General features: G+C 43.3%; 8 protein-coding genes across 8 annotated transcripts; 2 read left to right on the top strand and 6 right to left on the bottom strand.

Annotated features, from left to right (window-relative positions):
* Window positions 1-25: 25 nt before the first annotated feature.
* PIG2 (putative protein phosphatase regulator PIG2) lies at window positions 26-1,630 on the bottom strand (the record flags this gene model as incomplete). Its single annotated transcript, XM_018365847.1, has 1 exon — window positions 26-1,630. The coding sequence occupies one exon, from the start codon at window positions 1,628-1,630 to the stop codon at window positions 26-28; it is 1,605 nt and encodes a 534-aa protein (XP_018221565.1).
* Window positions 1,631-2,234: 604 nt separating this feature from the next.
* On the bottom strand, window positions 2,235-4,118 carry MET30 (ubiquitin-binding SDF ubiquitin ligase complex subunit MET30; the record flags this gene model as incomplete). Its single annotated transcript, XM_018365846.1, has 1 exon — window positions 2,235-4,118. The coding sequence occupies one exon, from the start codon at window positions 4,116-4,118 to the stop codon at window positions 2,235-2,237; it is 1,884 nt and encodes a 627-aa protein (XP_018221564.1).
* Window positions 4,119-4,827: 709 nt separating this feature from the next.
* Window positions 4,828-7,479, top strand: SYG1 (Syg1p; the record flags this gene model as incomplete). The annotated part of the gene is made up of 1 exon (XM_018365845.1): window positions 4,828-7,479. One exon carries the CDS (start codon window positions 4,828-4,830, stop codon window positions 7,477-7,479), a length of 2,652 nt encoding a protein of 883 aa, XP_018221563.1.
* Window positions 7,480-7,692: 213 nt separating this feature from the next.
* NEO1 (aminophospholipid-translocating P4-type ATPase NEO1) lies at window positions 7,693-11,139 on the bottom strand (the record flags this gene model as incomplete). The annotated part of the gene is made up of 1 exon (XM_018365844.1): window positions 7,693-11,139. The coding sequence occupies one exon, from the start codon at window positions 11,137-11,139 to the stop codon at window positions 7,693-7,695; it is 3,447 nt and encodes a 1,148-aa protein (XP_018221562.1).
* A 513-nt stretch (window positions 11,140-11,652) lies between these two features.
* On the bottom strand, window positions 11,653-12,414 carry DFG10 (putative polyprenol reductase; the record flags this gene model as incomplete). Its single annotated transcript, XM_018365843.1, has 1 exon — window positions 11,653-12,414. The coding sequence occupies one exon, from the start codon at window positions 12,412-12,414 to the stop codon at window positions 11,653-11,655; it is 762 nt and encodes a 253-aa protein (XP_018221561.1).
* A 407-nt stretch (window positions 12,415-12,821) lies between these two features.
* Window positions 12,822-13,679, bottom strand: PCL7 (Pcl7p; the record flags this gene model as incomplete). The annotated part of the gene is made up of 1 exon (XM_018365842.1): window positions 12,822-13,679. One exon carries the CDS (start codon window positions 13,677-13,679, stop codon window positions 12,822-12,824), a length of 858 nt encoding a protein of 285 aa, XP_018221560.1.
* Window positions 13,680-14,266: 587 nt separating this feature from the next.
* Window positions 14,267-14,704, top strand: MMF1 (isoleucine biosynthesis protein MMF1; the record flags this gene model as incomplete). Its single annotated transcript, XM_018365841.1, has 1 exon — window positions 14,267-14,704. One exon carries the CDS (start codon window positions 14,267-14,269, stop codon window positions 14,702-14,704), a length of 438 nt encoding a protein of 145 aa, XP_018221559.1.
* Window positions 14,705-16,708: 2,004 nt separating this feature from the next.
* GPP1 (glycerol-1-phosphatase RHR2) lies at window positions 16,709-17,527 on the bottom strand (the record flags this gene model as incomplete). The annotated part of the gene is made up of 1 exon (XM_018365840.1): window positions 16,709-17,527. The coding sequence occupies one exon, from the start codon at window positions 17,525-17,527 to the stop codon at window positions 16,709-16,711; it is 819 nt and encodes a 272-aa protein (XP_018221558.1).
* Window positions 17,528-18,530: the final 1,003 nt, after the last annotated feature.

Below are 18,530 nucleotides of genomic sequence, written 5' to 3'. Positions count from 1 at the left end.
CTATTCCCCCCTCAAATATTTCCTTTTAGTGGAATGGATTTCTGAAAAGACTGTGTCTCATTTCATAGTTGTCATTGACGTCCGTTGTAGGCCCTAACCTCGCTTCATGGGTCACCACATCGATCTTATAGTTCGATGAATCGTTATTATCCCAATACTCCTTTCTGGAACGATCAACGCTCCAGGTCAAGTATTGAATACAGAACTCTAATGGCGATATATTACTATCTTTATCGTTTGGATTGTGTATATCATCGATGGAGAATTTGAAGATATCCATATTGTTCCCCGGTAAGATGCCGTTTGCATTAGAGAAATAGACGCATTCTGATTCATGGACCGTTTTCCATGCATCCCATGTGTACCTTACAATGATCTTCTTATCAAAGTATATGTTTTTTACAAAGACTTTCCCCACTATAGTCATGTTGTGGAAACCTGATAGTAAAGTAAGCTCTTGTAGAAAAACAGGCCTGCCGCGAGATAAATTCAAAAATACATTTAATTTCAAGCTCTTGTGGTTCCTATCACTTAAGATGGGGAAGTTCTTATTATAAAGACCAACGGTTCTTTTCGAGTTCCCGTAAAATAAGTTGTTGGCGTCCAGTRAGATCTCTGATTTGTCAGAGTCCTTCTTTGCGTCTGAATATTGGTCTTCGTTGTTTATCAACAAATTCTTTAGTCCGTTTGTGAGGAAAGTTTCGTCTTTGCCTTGCTTCTTCACTAAGCGGTTTATAGCCTCATCGTCATCACTATCCTCGTCCTCCAGCGAGAACTTCTTCTTGTTCTTGTGGTGACTGTTGGCATTCGTCCCAAAGAGGAAGACGCCCTTGGGGTTTCGTAGCCACGTGTCTTGAAATGTGTTTTGGCTGTCTTCAGATAACAAGTCCTCGATGGGTACACAGTCGTTACTACCGTTAAAATCATCGAGTCTTGTCAAAGGCTTGTGCTTAAAATTTAAGACATCCTGCTGGATCATTTGTTTGCTAACGTCTATAGGTTTTTCGTTCCCATTAAACAGCTTTATAGGTAAGACACGATCGAAATGGACACTTTTACTTCTTTGCAACAGCCTTGAATCCACGTGGTCCAGATTGACATGCTTGCCCCTGGCGCCCGCCTTGTGGAAGATAGATTTGGGGGTGATGGGTAAGGACTTGGACCTTCTCTTTAGCGAGCTCTTCACCAGTTCGCCAGATTTCTTATAGATGGGGGGTGAGGGATTATTAGCATTCTCTTCTGAATCATACTGGAAGTTATCATGAGACAGAGGAGAAATCTCATCTTCCTCCTCCTCTTCTCTTTCCACGTTCTGATGAGCACCGACTTCTKCACCCGGGTTTATGAACGGATGGTGAGCATGAACCTGATTACCGTTGATGGACATGCTCTTGTTCAGATTTGTATTTCTCCGCAGCTCGTCTTGTGGTAGTCGGTGCAGCTTGACATTGGAAAGTCTTCTGGGCATGTGCAAAAAGTCCAGAGAGTTCAGCCTAGGATGATGCGTGTGTGTCCCCGAGGGAGTTCTTACATTTGCATTTGTGTTCCCATAATGACTGCTGTTGCTGCCACTAGGGATGTTCAAAGATTCATCCATCAAAATATTTTGTGGTTGAGTAGTGGTAGCCATATGGAGAGGAGCAGTAGAACCAGCTATGTGCCTTTTATTATAAGAGTATGACCAAACCTGGTGCCTCGACAGTTGAGTTTTGTTTTGTTCTGTTTTGTTTTATTTTGTTTTATATTTCAAGGGATTACGGAATCGATAAGCATTTAGTTATGTAATCCCTTTTATAAGCTGTGCATGACAGTGCGCGTTTATATAACAAGGCATTTTCGCCCTTTAAAAATTTCAGTGACACTGTTGAGGGAGGGTTCATGTTTCAGTTTCCGGATCTTGTACGACGTCTAACGTTTACGCCCTTTCCATCATCGCCATCAGTATAAGCTTTATCTCTGCCACCCCCCTGACGCCCCTTTGAAGTGGAAAAGGTTCCGAGGGAGGGGGGAGGAAGGAAGCAGTGTGATGCTCGAGAGTTTATCAAGCAAGAAGAGAAAGGAAGGGAAAAAGTAATAATTCGAAGACGGAAAAGAATATGCTAGTTGTTTTTTTTTTATTTATTTATTTAATTGTTTTTTTCTTCCTGGAAAGAAGACATTTGTGAAATGCTATCATGTATTGTGGTATATACCTGAGGTACTGGTGGGGGGAGAGGGGAACGCAAGCGAGTGTTCTAGTCGTTGAGATCGAATTTGTACATCTTGACGCATCCGAACTCGTCACCGCTGAAACACTCCGAGTCACCAATACACACACACGCGATGGGGGCGACTTTGTCACCCAGAGATTGCGTCTGCGTTGGTTGAGTGTCTCTTTGTAGCCTGCGTCCCTGGAACGTGTGCATGCACTTCCCGCTTTGCAAGTCCCAGATCTTGATACTTCCGTCGTGGGACCCGCTGATTATCCTGAAGTTGTCAGCCGCGATGTCCCAAACACCTTCCACGTGGCCGAACTGTGTTCTTATGCATTTGCCCGTTCGAACCTCCCAGAGTTTGATGGTGTTGTCCAGTCCGCACGACAGCAAGTGTGTGGGGTAGGGTATGGTCTCGTCGAGGGTGGCCGCCTCTTGCTCACTCGACGGCGTTTCTGACGCGTTGGGGTCGCTGGCCATTGCCTGGTCGTTTTGCGAAGAGGTGTTGTCGGTGGCCAGGTTCTCCGCATCCTTTATGGTCAGCGGTATGATCTTCTGGACCTGTCCCACATGGCCCCGGAACACTTTCAGGCACGAATTGGTTCGGATGTCCCACATGCGTATTGTGGTGTCGTCGCTGCAACTGAAACACGAGAAACTCTTTGGATGCAATTTGACGCAGTTGACCCATTCCGTGTGGCCCCTCAAGGTGTAGCATGTTCTTGACTCTACGTGCCAGACTTTGACGGTCTTGTCAGCGCTGCCCGACACGATTACCTTCTGGTACGAGTCCACGCTCAACACGCTATCCGAGTGGCCCCTGTACGTGGAGATGCACTCGCCCGTTATGTAGTTCCACACGCGTATAGTCTTGTCGAGCGAGCCCGTGATCAGCTTCCGGTCGTCGAAGTACAGGGTCTTGACGCCGTCGGTGTGGCCGCTCAATCTTCTTATGAGCTTCCCCGTGAACAGGTCCCATATGCCGATTGTGGAGTCGTACGAGCCCGTGAACAGCAGGCGGAAGTTGAACTGGAGCGTGAGTACGCCGTCCATGTGGCCCTTGAACTCCTGGATTCGGCAGTGGCCCTTCCGCCAGTTGGACTCGACCTTGAAGCGCTCTCTGTAGATGACCTTCCAAGGCCGTGTGCCCTCGCTGGAGCCCGAGCTGCCCTGTTGTATGCGCGCACGTTTCATGTGCAGCAGAGGCAGCCCCCAACCACAGTTGGGGCACTTCCTGTCGATGTGTTGCTCACACATGTGGTACCACACCCGGTCATCGTCGGCCAGCGTCTGCCACTTGCGGCACACCCGCGTAGCGTTGCACAGCGACTGGCAGTCCAGGTAGCTCAGGATCTTCAACGACAGCTCCTGCGGCAGAATGCTGATGAAGTCGATCTTGATCATGTGTGTGACGTGTGAAGAAATGTACGAGAGCTGCGGGAAGCAGCTCGTGGATAGGATCCCATCCAGGATCAGCTTGCGAATCTTGTCGTTGGAGTTGTTGTACTTCGAGATAATGTGATGGATGTCCGACTGCTCCTGCAGCGGCAGCTTCGCGATGTTGGCGTTGATCTCCTGCGTGCGCTTGAGATCCTGCTTGTAGCAAGCCGTGTGCGTGGGTGAGAACTGAATCTCCGGGTTGTGCCGGTAACAGAACTTGGTGAAGTTGTACTCCGGCAGCGGCTGCACCCTGGTGCCGCTGTCATTCGTCGACAGCGTCGGCGACAACGTCGGCGACATCGTCGCCGACGTTGTCATCTGCTTCTTCCCAGACCCGTCATCGCTACCATCTGCCTGCAGCACTCTCTTCAAAGGTGGCATCATCGCCGTGTCGGTCATTTCGCTTGTATTGCTATTGTTTTCGTTATCCAGACCGTCCTGGTCCTCGTTCTCGGACCCGGCCATCCATTGCAGCTGTCTCCTCATGCCCTCCTCTTTATAAAGCTCCAAACGCACGCCCCTGTGTCACCCACAAGCCTTTTCCTTCCACACCTCCAGCTCCAGGCCTCTTGTACACGATAAAGTCTGCAAGGTTGCTTTTCCCACGCTGCTGAAAAAATATTTCCGCGCAAACTGTGGCTTCCAGATCACGTGCGGCGAAAGCGTATGAGGCACACACCCACGGCCACAACAGCAGGTATGAATCTATATATATGTATGTATAGATTCATACCTGCTGTTGTGGCCGTGGGTAGGTATGGCTTCCGCCGTTGCCCAAGCAGGATGCCACGCCTGGTAGCTGCGCCCTTGGCCTGCCACACGCTCTCCCTCTCCAGCCCCTGCTCGAGTGCCCTTTTCTTATCGGTGAACCATGCCAACCCCTGCAACGTGCAGTCATTGTCCAGATAGCCATCTGCTGCTCTTGTCGAACCCTGTCGGTGCCGTTGCCGTTGCGGCTGCCATGTGTCAGTAGTCATCGCAGCACCTGGTGTGGGTGTGAGGCATTTCTAGAGGGATTTAGGTGCTGTTGTCACCTGCAACGGGCTGCGGTTTTATTTTGGCAAAAGTTTTATGGGCATCATCGCACGTTTTGCAGTGGTTTGATGGAAGGTTCTTGCTTGTAGTGTGCGTATACAAAAGAAGGAGGGTTGTTTTATTCAGTTAGCAGCAGTGTAAGGGCTTCACCACCGCATCGATGAAATTCGCTGACCATCTGACCGAATCTGCCATCCCGGAGTGGAGGGACAAGTACATTGACTACAAGGTCGGCAAGAAGAAGCTCAAGCGCTACAAGGATAAGCTGACCGCGGAGGAACAGCGGTCCAGCTCCGGTCGGAGCTGGACCCCTCCCGTGTCGCTGTACCAGACGGAGGCCCAGCGGAGGATTCCGTCTGCCGACTACCGTACCGGGCAAGTGAGCAAGAAGGAATACTCTGGGCTGCAGCGGGAGTTCGTATCCGAGTTCATCGAGGACTGGCTGATCGCGTTCCAGCTGAGAAAGTGCAACGAGTTTTACCTCTGGCTGTTGAAGGAGTGTGACAAGAAGTTTGAGGTTTTGGAGTCGCAGCTGCACTACTACTTGCTGCAAAAAAACTATGAGCGCGACGTGTTGAACAGGTCCACCTCCAGCGTCGACATTTCCTCGAGCCTGTACCAGGCAGGATCCGGCAACGTTGATGGCGGGTACGGCTCGATGGCGGGTGCCCAGGACACGACTCCGCCACGGCTATCGCCACTTGCGTATTGCCGCAAGGTCCTGAAGGACAACCGGTTGCTACCCTCGTGGCCCAAGCGAGGATTCTCATTGCTGCACGACGTGACGCAGGACTCGTCGTCCAGGGGCCGTGAGACGTTTGCCTTCGGAGCGTCGTTCTTGGACACCATGACCATGACGCAGGCCCGGAACCTGTTGAGCAACGCCATCATCGAGTACTACCTGTACTTGCAGTTGGTTAAGTCGTTCCGTGATATCAACGTGACCGGGTTCCGTAAGATGGTCAAGAAGTTCGACAAGGCGTGCTACACTAAGGAGTTGCCCTCGTTCATGTCGTACGCGAGGGCCAACTACACCCTCTTCAAGCACGCGGACGCCAACGTGCAACTGGTTGCGCAACAGATGCAACAGATAACCAGCTCCCAGCCGGCAACGACCGCGGAGCTGTCCTCTGCCCAAAGAGACAAGGAGCCCATCACTTGGCTGGAAACTCAGATCAGCGAGTGGTACACCACCGCATTGACCAACACCCCGAAGGACAAGAAGCATAACACCCACAAGTTGAAGAAGCTGACCATCCAGTACTCCATATCCGAGCAAATGGTCCATAGAAACAACAGGTCCATCGTGCAGATGTTCGTTGTTGGCCTGGGCATCGGTATCTCGATGGCTCTGATCACTTTCACCTTGTATCGGGCCATTAGCTCCGATCAGGCTTCCTTCACGCACAAGATCTTGTTCCCGCTGTGGGGCGGTTGGTACATGGTCATGTTGATCGCGTTCCTGTTCCTTGTGAATTGTTACATCTGGCATAAAACCGGAATTAATTATAGATTTATTATGCTGGGTGAGATTCAATCCAAGAACGGTACACAATTCTTTAACAATGATTTTGCCACGAGCAAAATCCCTCTCAAAATGTATTTCTTGACTTTTTTCATTTTGTCCTGTGCGGTTTGTTCCATGTTGAGTTTTGCATTGGAAAGACTTACTCCCATGGGGTTTATATACATTGGTATCGTGTTTTTCCTGTTTGTTTGCCCCTCTGGTCTCATCCCATACTGGGATAAAGTCGTACATACGAGAAAATGGCTAGTAGTGACTCTTATCAGACTGATGATGTCTGGTTTCTTCCCCGTCGAGTTTGGTGATTTCTTCCTGGGTGATATCATCTGTTCGCTAACCTACTCCATTTCCGATATCGCCATGTTTTTCTGTGTTTACTCGCAAACCCCCAACAATCTATGCGGCTCTTCCCATTCCATAGCAATGGGTGCCTTGTCTTGCCTACCAAGTTATTGGAGATTCATGCAGTGTTTGCGAAGATTCGCCGACTCTGGTGACTGGTTCCCACATCTTTTAAATGCCGCTAAATACACTTTAGGTATCGCGTACAATGCCACTCTTTGTGCTTACAGATTGTCTGATCATTCAGACAAAAGAAGAACACCCTTCATTGTGTTTGCCACGTTGAATTCGCTCCTCACTTCCGCTTGGGATCTTGTCATGGATTGGTCCGTTGCTCATAACACCACATCTTACAATTGGTTGCTAAGAGACGACTTATATTTAGCCGGTAAGAAAAACTGGGAAGACGGGAGCTATTCATTCAGAAGGAAACTGGTTTATTATTTTGCTATGGTCTGGGATATCCTCATTAGATTCGAATGGATTGTGTATGCAATTGCCCCTCAAACGATTCAACAAAGTGCCGTGACGTCATTTATTTTGGCTACTTTGGAAGTTATTAGAAGATTTGTTTGGATCATCTTTAGAGTCGAAAATGAACATGTCGCTAACGTCCATCTATTCAGAGTCACCGGTGATGCTCCCTTACCTTATCCAATCTCGCAAGTTGGTGATGATACTGAAAGTAGTGAACTGGGTTCCAAATATTTGTCATCGATAAATGATATACCTATTACGCCCTCACGTGATAACGATCCGCACAACGTCGAAGAACCCGCACCCGCATACCGTGGGACCTTCAGGAGAAGGTCTTCTGTATTTGAAAACATCTCAAGAACAATTCCCTGGGCTCATGCAACTGACTTTCAAAGGCCAACAGTTAATACTGTGGATGACAGATCACCTGAAACGGACAGTGAAAGTGAGATGGATAGTGTGATGTGATTCGAACACAACGGTATTTATTTTTATTAAATCTGCTAAAGCTATAATTGCTCGAAAAGGTAGAAAGAAAAGAAAAATAAAAAAAAATGTAACAAAATAATATTATGCATAATCTATATGTTCTTTGTAAAAATAAGAATTTTATATTTTGAAATATGATAGATTTTTAAGAATAATCCACTGAAGTAATGAAAGAAATTACACGAACGAAAATCACGGCGTGGCGAATTCTTGCACTTTTGCATAACTTGGAGGATGTAGTCTTCTATAAATTGCCTTTGCCGTCCAGACAGGGAAGACCGAAATTAGTAGGATCACCAAGAGTTCAGCATAAAATTTTACGGTGGTCATAAAACTTAAATCAAAATAATCACCTAGGAATGGAACAGATGCTACGTAAAACAACAAAGTGGCAATTTCAGTAAAAAACATGGTTTTATTCCACGTGTAAATTTCTAAAGCAACCATGATCAGTTCATTCAAAATTAAGGCGGTGAAACTGATAGCAACCATTTTAACGAAATCATTCTCATATAGACTTGTAAAAGTCTGTGAAAACAATTGAATTACAGAACCCTGGAATAATGAAAGTAAAACCCAAACAAAAAACGTTTTGTACGATAAACTCTTGCCTTCTGTCAATTCTTTGTACAGTTCTGGGTATATCTTTGTTAGCGATTCCTCAATATCATGGTCAAGAGTTAATGAAAAGACTGGAGCCATTGTATAACAAGTAGCATAACCAACCATTAACCAACCTTGATAAAGTGCAATAGGTTCGAACAATGAACAAACGGAATAGACTGCCTGGCAAATGGCAATAATTAAACCTCTATGCATAACAAACTGAGCCAATTTTGCCGATCTTTTATACGAGTTTCTGCCGTGCCACAATAGCAATTCAGTAAGGTGACAAAATTGTGTTATAGAAAAATCAGCGGCTAACGAAGCCTGTTTACCTTCTTTACCCACAATACCAACACCAACATCTGCGCATTGAATCATACTAACATCATTACCACCATCACCAATACAACACACTCTTTTACCCGTTATTCTACGAATTACCAAAGCAACATCCGCCTTTTGTTGAGGTGTACAACGACAGGCAATCACAGTTGGCAGATGTACCACAACGTCAAAGAACTCTTGTTCATAATGCTTTAAAAACATTGCCAATGATTCACCATCTATTAGAAGACAAGCATTTTTATTAATCTTTAGATATTCCAACTGATTGAATGCACCTTCCGGTCTCGTTACTTTGGTTATGGTATGAACGTACTGACCACGAGAAATCAATTTTGCGCTTATGGAAACACAACGGGCTGTTTCTACTTTATCTCCTGTCAACATCCAAATTTTAATACCGGCGTTTCTAAGTAATTCGATGGAAGATTTCACATCCTTCTGTAATTTATCCTCCACACCGGTCAGACCCAATAACTCAAGGTCATGTTCCAGATATTTACCAATAACTTGACCCATTTGCTGATCACGGTTTAGCATTGATAAAGAAGCGTCCTTGTATTCTTTTTGGAATTGTTCATAAATTTTCTTGTTTAATTTTTTACGGCCGATAACCAGAGTACGTAAACCTTCACGAGCCATGTTCCCTGTTTCTTCCTCTAGCCAGTCATTACTTTCTACAATTTTTGCCATTACTGTATCGGCACCCTTTTGCATAAACCAGTATTCACCCTGTTGTTCATCACGAACAATTATACCCATACGTTTGGAATCCGAATTGAAAGGGAAAACTTGTAAAATTTCATAATTTAAAGTTTTCCCAGAATGTTCATGTAACAGAGAGATCGAATGACGATCTCTTTTGAAAAGAGACAATCCGACAGATTCGGTAAATTTAACGATAGCGATTTCATCCGGTGATGCTGCTTGATAGGTTAGTTCATCATCTTCAAAAGTGGGTGTGACATTGTGACAGATTGCTAATGCAATAACCATATCACGTACACGTGAGGGCATGTCTTTTCTTGCTGTTGATAGAGGAATTTTAGAATTATTCAAAGAGTCAGTTTTAGAATCTACCAAAGACTGAACATAGTCGGACACAATGTCTAATGTTTCTGATGTGTATGATACAGTTCCTAGGTGAATTTTTTTCAGTTCCATATCATTCTGAGTAAGCGTACCTGTTTTGTCACTTAAAAGGTATTCAATACGACCTAAATCCTCAGGAATTGTACTTGTTCTTACGATCGTTTCAGGAATAGTTTTATCGTGTTCGATTTGGTGAGCATAAACAGTCTTGGCTAAATCCAGGTTAACTCTTAAGGACACGGGAATAATGGTGGAAAACAAGATCAGATATCTCATAATGTCGACATACCAATCGTCATTGTGGAAACCAGCAAATGCGACCAAAAGAATAGACAGGGCGAAAACACACACACAAAGAATCTTGGAAATACTATTGATTTCCAGCTCTAGCAAGCCAGTTTTAACTTTGGCTGAAGTTGTATTCATAGCTTGTCTAGTATCTCTACCCGTATAGATAACGCAGCCAATACAAAATCCGCTAGAAGCTAAAACAGTGTTTGCCCAGAGAGTGTTGTCAACAGATAAAGGGTTTGAAGTGGAGTCCTTGTACGTGACTTTACCCAAGAATTCGTGAATGGATTTCTCAGGTGCAGAAGCCGTTATACTAATTCTGTTGATCAAATCATTTTCGGACAGATTTTGGGTTAGAGGGCACGCAACACGTAACTTCCAGTCAGTTTCACCATCTAATTGATCGGTCTTTATGAATGATTCCCCAGATGGTTCGCTAGATTGCAGAAGGATTAAGTCAGCAGGAATACGATCACCTTTATGAACTTTTATGAGATCTCCAACTTTTAGATCTTTACTTGGAATAGAACGGTTTCTTGTTATTACATGGTATAGTTCATTGTTGGATTCTCTATCACGTCTTCTTCTTTGTATATCATCTATAGCTTCCTTTACCATTGTAACCGTCAGCACAAACGCTAGTGGTACTATATATGATGATAGATACCCTATTCTTAACGCAGGAACGGCTTGCGATAATGCGACCACCAAAAAGTATAAGTTATAAAAAAATTTAAACTGCTCATACAATAGAGTTGGCACAAATGTCACAGCATTATATTTCGCATTGGATACTTCGTTGGACGCATATCTATTTCTATCATATACAGGCGTTGTATCTGGGTGTATTTCTCTTTCTACGTGTTGATCGCCAAGTTCAATGGGAGATCCAAACTTGGACCAGTTTTTAGAGGTCGACATCTTTAAAAATGAGAGAGCTTTTGAAAAAAAATTATTCGAAGATGGTGATGGTGATGAAGCAATATTAGTAAATTTGAAACTATCGTCCTGCGAGAGGCGATTGTCGTACATTAAAGGACGGGTATCTGTATTTGAAGACTTACGATGTGAATCTGTAGACAGATTCGAAAAGTCGTCTACCGTTCTCATTTCAAAACTTTCTCTGTCTCCAACAGTATTGTGCTTACTTAGTGGTTCTGGATTATTGTCGATTTGTAAATTGTCTAAGGCAGCGTCAAATGAATCGTCGAGATGTAAGTCGAATGAATCTACACTATTTCTGTGCTGATTGTTGTTGGAGTTGAATATATTTTGCTTATGTGACTTAAATGAAGGAGGGTTAGGCATTTGTCACTGAGCTTTTCCGTGCACACTGATACTCCTGTCTTTTCTCGAGTTGGTTTTATCCCAAACAAGTTCCCAAGCTGCTACTTTTCTTAGATGTCAAACAGTATGAGGAGACTACGTGAACTGATTCTTGAGTACCGAATGTGTTTTCAAGGATACAGATGAGATCTTAAAATGTAGATCACGCTTCTAATAATAGCAAAACCAGATGGAACAATAGCCTTGAATTTTTGGGAGAGAAAAGAAGATTGGGTTATTCTGGTCCCTATTTAGAGCTGTCAATGTGTCTGAAAACTCGGTAAAGTACATAAGCTCATGGTAAACGATTATCAGACCTTAGCCACTTGGCCAGTATTTACTCTTTTTCGAACTGCCTCAAAAAGTACAGGCTTAGCAGTCGTTTTTAGTGACACGTATACGAACGTTTACCATATTAGTAGAAGTAATTGATGAAAAATTTAAGAATTGGTTACCAAGTATGTAGTTATTTATATTTATATATATAATATGCCGTTAAAGTACGTAAGGTATGATGGCGTAGCGGGTTACGTGATCGTCTTTGAATTTGTGTCTGTAATAGTTCCGTGTTTCCAATGCCGATATACTTAAGCTTGCGATGACCCAAATTAGTGTTAAATAGAATTCTTGTTCGTAGGGCAACAGAGTGGAATAAATAATAATTTCGTCTAGATAATGGGGGCAACATACAAGGCCGAACATCCCCCCGCTGGGCAGTGAGTATTTGACCAGTTGCGCCAAGACACAATGGTTTCTATATTGGTCCCAAGATGCTATGCAGAATATGATGAAAGCCTTGGTGTTTAGCTTACTCGGAACGGTATTCTTGTATAATGATATATTTAAAATCAGCAAGAGTACAGAATAGAACCATATCCCGACTAGATAATGGGACCAATTCATCCTGGAATTGCTCGTATAACGCAATACATGAAGGGTTTCGTAGAGCCGGCGCAATGAGTGGCCGAAAATGATCCAAACAATAGGGTACTTGGGGTAGAAGTATAGGGTGATTGACGACAGGAAAGAGGCCAGATAATAGAAGTGGGCAAAGTACGCCTTTGGAACTGTAAACTTTTTTATCTTGTCTAGTATACTYAAGCACTTTGAAGTACTCTTGGGCTGGTAAGTTTTACCATATTGCAAAAATTCTGGTAGACAAACTTTGGCTATGAAAAGGGAACAAATACCAATGAAAAAGGATAGTCTATAGGCATATACTATATACAGTATCAATTGTTCTTCATCAGGATACATTGGACTGTTCACTCTTACGTGTCTATAATAGGGTTGATGACACTTTATCTTCTGTTTTCATTTTTTCAACTTTTTTTGAAGTGTCTCAAATGTCCATCAGGTTGAAAAGAGGAAGAAAAAAATGCAAAAATAGAAAATACGACCAGACATAGTGCTGTAAGTTAGTAGACTCTGAATTCTTAGTGGCACGCATATCATAGTGACGTGCCAGTGAGTTTGACCTTTTTATGAGCAATGGTTGTCGCATCTCTAAAAAATCAGTCCTTGTAAAATGCAGTTTTGCTAGGAAAAACATAAAATAAAAGGAATATTAAATGGTATATATAAAACCTATATGTAGTAAGTAGTGTTGACCTGAAGAAAGAATAAATATATAAGGAGGARGTGGCGGTTGGGGTAGCTCCTTTCTACTGGTCGTTCCCGAATTTATATAACAAGTCTGCATATTTCTGCATTTCTTCCCTCGAGACTAGTAATTTGAAGTCGCACAGGACTAGGAATTGCAATTCCAAGTGATTCAATTCTTGCAAGGAAATTCCTCCGACCTTGGCGTACCGAGAGTTGCTATAAAAAAAGTCGCTCATGAATTTCGTGCATATCGTTATACCCGTAATGAGCAATCTGTGGATATTTCCGGAGTCCATAACGAACATTTGCTTTACATGGTCATTTCGGTCAGGACTGGACCCATAATTTTTGGATATTCTATCGAAATACACTAGTAAGGAAAGAAAGATGTCATTTGTGGTGGGACAGTATTTTTGAATTCTCTCCAAGTACTGGACCACGGCGATCTCAGGGACGTTTTTCCCATAAAATGCCAAAACGGGAGCCAAGAGTTCGTCTTCATCGTCTTCTACTAGTTGTTGTGAGGGATCTGTAGTTTCATCGTTGGCCTTCACAATTTTGTTCAACAACGCACTTACCATTAGTATGAGCTCATCCGTGGGGAAATCTACTATGTTTAAGACACTTTCGCTATCTCCTGTAATAGTTTCCTCTTCCATATTACGGTTACCACCTTGTGAATCTCGAGAGTCCTTTATCGGTTGCGCAGGGGGGCAGTCTAGTAAAGACTTCGAAGAGAAAGGGCTCTCTAAGCTCAGATTGGTGGAAGTTTTGGATACGAGACTACTATTGTTACTTGATAACGGGTCGGTCTTAAGACTGTGTGAATGCGGCTCGATTATGTGGCCGTGTCTATCGCCACCTGGTATGTCGATAGGCGACGTGGTCGCTTTTCTTGGTAGTGGACTCAATCCCATGCTCCTTTTCCAGTTTCTTAATCGTTTGTTTTGATGACAGGATTCAGCTTCGTTTGCTTTTATGCTACAGTGCAAGAACTGTATACTATCATTACAGGGATGTAAGTTCTATGTATAGAAGCGTAAGCAAGTTAAACCTGCGCTGGTATCCCTTGCTTTGTTTACACGGCTTGGACCCATCGCAAGGCTCCGAGATTCCGAAACCGGCCTCAAAAGTTGTGAGATTACGTACGATTGAGGCTGATATCAAAAGAGACGCTACACACATAACAGCAAAGGTTGTCGCTCCCACAGTCCAAATAAAAGCTGCAGGATTATGTCTCGAGTCAATCCTTCAAGAAAAGTGGTGTTCCTGCTTTGATGCTTGTCTAGTGGATAAAGGCTCTCATTTCTATTCTTGTATACGTTTGCATCTGCGGAGATGCAATTCCGCCACTATCGCTTGACGAAAAATTCAGCGCATGGATCCCCTGATATGTATATATACATAAGACTAACTGCGCTACGTAGAGGTACCTGCATTGAAAACTTCAGAGGTTCCATTAATAATCGCATCCCACATACAGCACCATATCAAAATAGCAGTAATGTTTCTAAGAAATTCCGTTTTGAGAACCACCCCAATCTTGAAAAGGGGTTTGACAACATTGACCCCGGTCAGCACCAAACTGGCACCACCTGCTGCCGCCTCTTATTCCCAGGCCATGAAGGCGAACAACTTCGTCTACGTGTCTGGTCAAATCCCATATACCGCAGAAAACAAGCCTGTTCAAGGTTCTATCTCTGACAAGGCGGAACAAGTTTTCCAAAACGTCAAGAACATCTTGGCTGAAAGCAACTCGTCTTTGAACAGCGTTGTCAAAGTCAACGTTTTCTTAGCTGATATGAAAAACTTTGCTGAATTCAATTCAGTGTATGCCAAACACTTCCACACCCACAAGCCTGCAAGATCATGCGTCGGTGTTGCTTCTTTGCCATTGAACGTTGATTTGGAAATGGAAGTCATTGCTGTTGAAAAGAATTGAGTGATGCCACTCTCCTGTCCCTTTTTTTTCATCTACGACGGGTAGTAAAAGATATACTATTTATACATGTTGGTAGCAAATCTTTAGCGTATATAAAACATAATCTAAAAACGAAAACACAACCTACGTAATTTCTATACCTCAATCCCACGATTAAACATTACACGGACAAGCAGCCCTTCATATTTGATCAAATTTCTTCGATTAGTGTGTATATATATGGCAACGACAATTACTCTAATTGGCGAGATATCCTCCACCATGAAACACCGACAATTGCAAAGACTGTACTTGTCCTCTTAGTCGTGTGGTTTACAGGTGTCTTATTATTTAGTGTACTGTGTGGGTGTTGTGCTATTCTTATTTTTTTTATTTTCTGTTTCGTTTTTCTGTTTTCTTTTCTGCGCATTGCGACTGCCGTGGCTCACGGACGCTGTCGTTCTCTGGGTAGAGGAAACTAGTCCTTTCTGAGCGGAGGCCACTTTTCCTTCTCAGTGGGAGAGAGAGGACGTCCTTCCAGTAAGAGCAATTCGCGCAGTTCCCGCCTGCGCCCCCCCACCAGCCGTCTAGCCTACCCTCCTACTGGGGACGGCATTGAGCTGTTTGCGGCCGCTCCTTTCTATCCGCTGGGAAGGTTCGGAATGTTTCAACAGCATTTTACGTAAAAATTGATGAACTTGTTAGTTATGGTAGTAAATGATAGGTGGTATATGCGTTAGTGGTATTTAATATATTCTTTTAATTTAGTTCACCTTGATTAAAATTGAGAATAGAATAGCAACGAACAACCCTAAAAATGGCTCAACGTGTTACTTTCAGAAGAAGAAATCCATGTATGTTATTGAATGAATTTTTGAATTTTTGAGAAGAACTAATTGTATGATATTTCATCTGTACAAATATGATGGCATGATGTGCAAAGAATAATTAGCATGAATAACCACTTTAGAAAAGGAACTGGTTACTGCGCCAAAAACCGTTAGTGAATTATACCGAATTTTGAACTATTGAAAAAACATTCGACAAGATGTTGAACTGTGATAAGGAACGGGCCCAGGCTCATTAACGTGGGCAGAAAGAAACTAATTCCATAGATGTAGAAGTTTCCGAGTCAGTCGAAATTAGATGCGAGCATGTCGTGTCATGCAGTAGTTTGAAACAAGATGAATAAACATGGTATATCTATGGACACTGAAATTGTCATACAATACAATTCCAAGTTAACTTCTTGAACAACAGAAATGTGAATGTCCGTTTTACTAACTTTTTTTTTCCCTCACCCTTTGTTTCCATATAGACAACACCCGTTCTAACAAAATCAAGGTTGTTAAGACCCCAGGTGGTATCTTGCGTGCCCAACATGTTAAGAAGTTGGCCACCAGACCAAAGTGTGGTGACTGTGGTAGCGCTCTACAAGGTATTTCCACTTTGAGACCAAGACAATACGCTACTGTCTCCAAGACCCACAAGACTGTTTCCAGAGCTTACGGTGGTTCCAGATGTGCCAACTGTGTCAAGGAAAGAATCGTCAGAGCTTTCTTGATCGAAGAACAAAAGATTGTTAAGAAGGTCGTCAAGGAACAAACTGAAGCTGTCAAGAAGTCTGACAAGAAGTCCAAGAAATAAATTTAAATAAGCATTCCCTTTATAATTAATTTAATTTCTCGTCGTACTACCAAAAAAAAATACAATTTTATAGTAAGATATAAAACAAAAACAAAGATAGGTTCTTTATTTTATGATATTTTATAGTACGTTTCTCCATTTAGTTCGGCTTTGCGCGCGCTCTGTCTGGGCCTATTCGATATGCGGGCTGGTTGTTTGTTAAGGTAATGCATAGAGGGCAGGACTGAAACTTGTTATATCAATTTAAATTTATTCGTATTTTATAAGTATTATATTATATTATTAAGTCATGCAGATATAAAATTATACAATTTTTTGAAAATGGAGTGAATTCTTTATTTTTAATTTTAGCGTAGTTTTATCAAATAAAGAGAGAAATTACCACTTCAACAAGTCATCCTTAGCGTATAAGTAGTCATCAAAGATCAATTCGACTTCATCAGTTTCGGCGTTGTATTCACCGACTCTGATGGAGTCGTGGTTCTTGACAATGATGTCACAACCCTTTTCCTTCAAGAAGTCCAAATCGAAAGTGGTAGCGATACCGACGATCTTACAACCAGCGGCCTTACCGGCGGCAATACCAGCTGGAGCGTCTTCAAAGACGACGACCTTGGACTTGGATGGGTCTTTTTCGTTGATTGGGAAACCCAAACCGTTTCTACCCTTCAAGTATGGTTCTGGATGAGGCTTACCTTGCTTGACATCGTTGGCGGTGATGAAGTATTCTGGTCTCTTGATGTTCAAGATGTCGAACCACTTCTTGGCCATGTCACGGGTACCAGAGGTGGCGACAGCCCATTTTTCCTTTGGCAAAGCGTTCAAAGCGTTACACAACTTCACAGCACCTGGAACTTCAATGGAGTGTTCACCGTACTTTTCTGGGATTTCACCTTCTAGCTTGTTGACGTATTCTTCATCGGCGAAGTCTGGAGCAAACTTGGCGATGGCGTCGTAGGTTCTCCAACCGTGAGAGATGTGGATAACGTGTTCGGCGTCGAAGTATGGCTTGTCCTTACCGAAGTCTCTCCAGAAAGCAGCAATGGCTGGTTGGGAGATGATGATGGTACCGTCAACATCAAATAGAGCGGCGTTAATTTTCAAAGACAATGGTTTTGTGGTCAAAGGCATTTTCGTTGTATGTAGATTTGCTTTTGGTATTCTAATAAAAGACTTTAATATATTAAAACGTTTCATAATAAGGAAAATTTAGGGAAGACGAAAAAAATTCAAGATTAAGAAATAGTTACAAAAGATTTATATACATTGTTAGCTGAAAGCTGACAGACGACGACAACATGGACAAAAACGAAAACCAAGATATTAACAAACTAAGAAAAGAAAAAATACGAAAAAGAAAAGAGAAAAAGAAAAGAGGAACACACATCATGAAAGGTCAAGATGGTCAAAAAATCAAGAAAAGACAAAGGAAAATAGTAAGGTGCCAGCGAATACCAAAGGGTCACATAACAAAGATCAGCCATCAAGAATGATCTTGATAATAGCAGAAGTAGCGGCGATGGTGATGCTGAGGATGATGATGATGATTCCATTCCGTAAGAAAACCGGACAATGGGGCCTTCTGAGGTTACCAGGCGCACGCGGGTTGCGTGTATACAGGAAAAATGCCGCTGATTTCCGTTTGTCTCAGCACTGGCGCGTGGCGGGGTAAGGCCCAAGAGCCCGGACAAACAAAGCCATGGGGCCATGCCATGCCATGCCATGCCATGCCGTGGACTGAGACATTGTTTTTTTTTTTGTTTTGGTTTTTTTTTGACCCTGTGACGTGTTTGCCGAAAGTCCCATACAGCGGGAAAAAGAAATGCGCCCGGACCCAGCACCCAGACCGCGCGTCTTCCACTCTCTTGGGTGGCGAGCTTCCGCACCCATGCACCCGAAAATGGGTTTCCGTGCAGAGCGATTTGATAACGTCGCTCCACACGGCAGTAGGTGGTCGTGTGGCGCAAGCAGCTCTCTTTTTTTTTTTTTTTTTTTTTTTTTTTTTTTCGATTTTTCCGTGATGTCTATATCAACACTGCGAGCATTTTGAGCGATGGGTTCTCAGTCCTGGGTAAAGCCCAAAAATTAGGGGAATGGGACTGTACTTTTTTATTTAATTTTCCAATATGTCCGGCTTTCTTTTGTGTGTGTTCGTATTATGCTATAGTTGTGGTACCGGTCTTCGGTGGGGCGTTCCTCT

This window comes from Saccharomyces eubayanus, chromosome IX (assembly GCF_001298625.1).
Source record: "Saccharomyces eubayanus strain FM1318 chromosome IX, whole genome shotgun sequence".
In the NCBI taxonomy this organism is placed as follows: domain Eukaryota; kingdom Fungi; phylum Ascomycota; class Saccharomycetes; order Saccharomycetales; family Saccharomycetaceae; genus Saccharomyces; species Saccharomyces eubayanus.
Note: the sequence above shows the minus strand (reverse complement) of the source record. Positions and strands in the feature narration are given on the sequence as shown.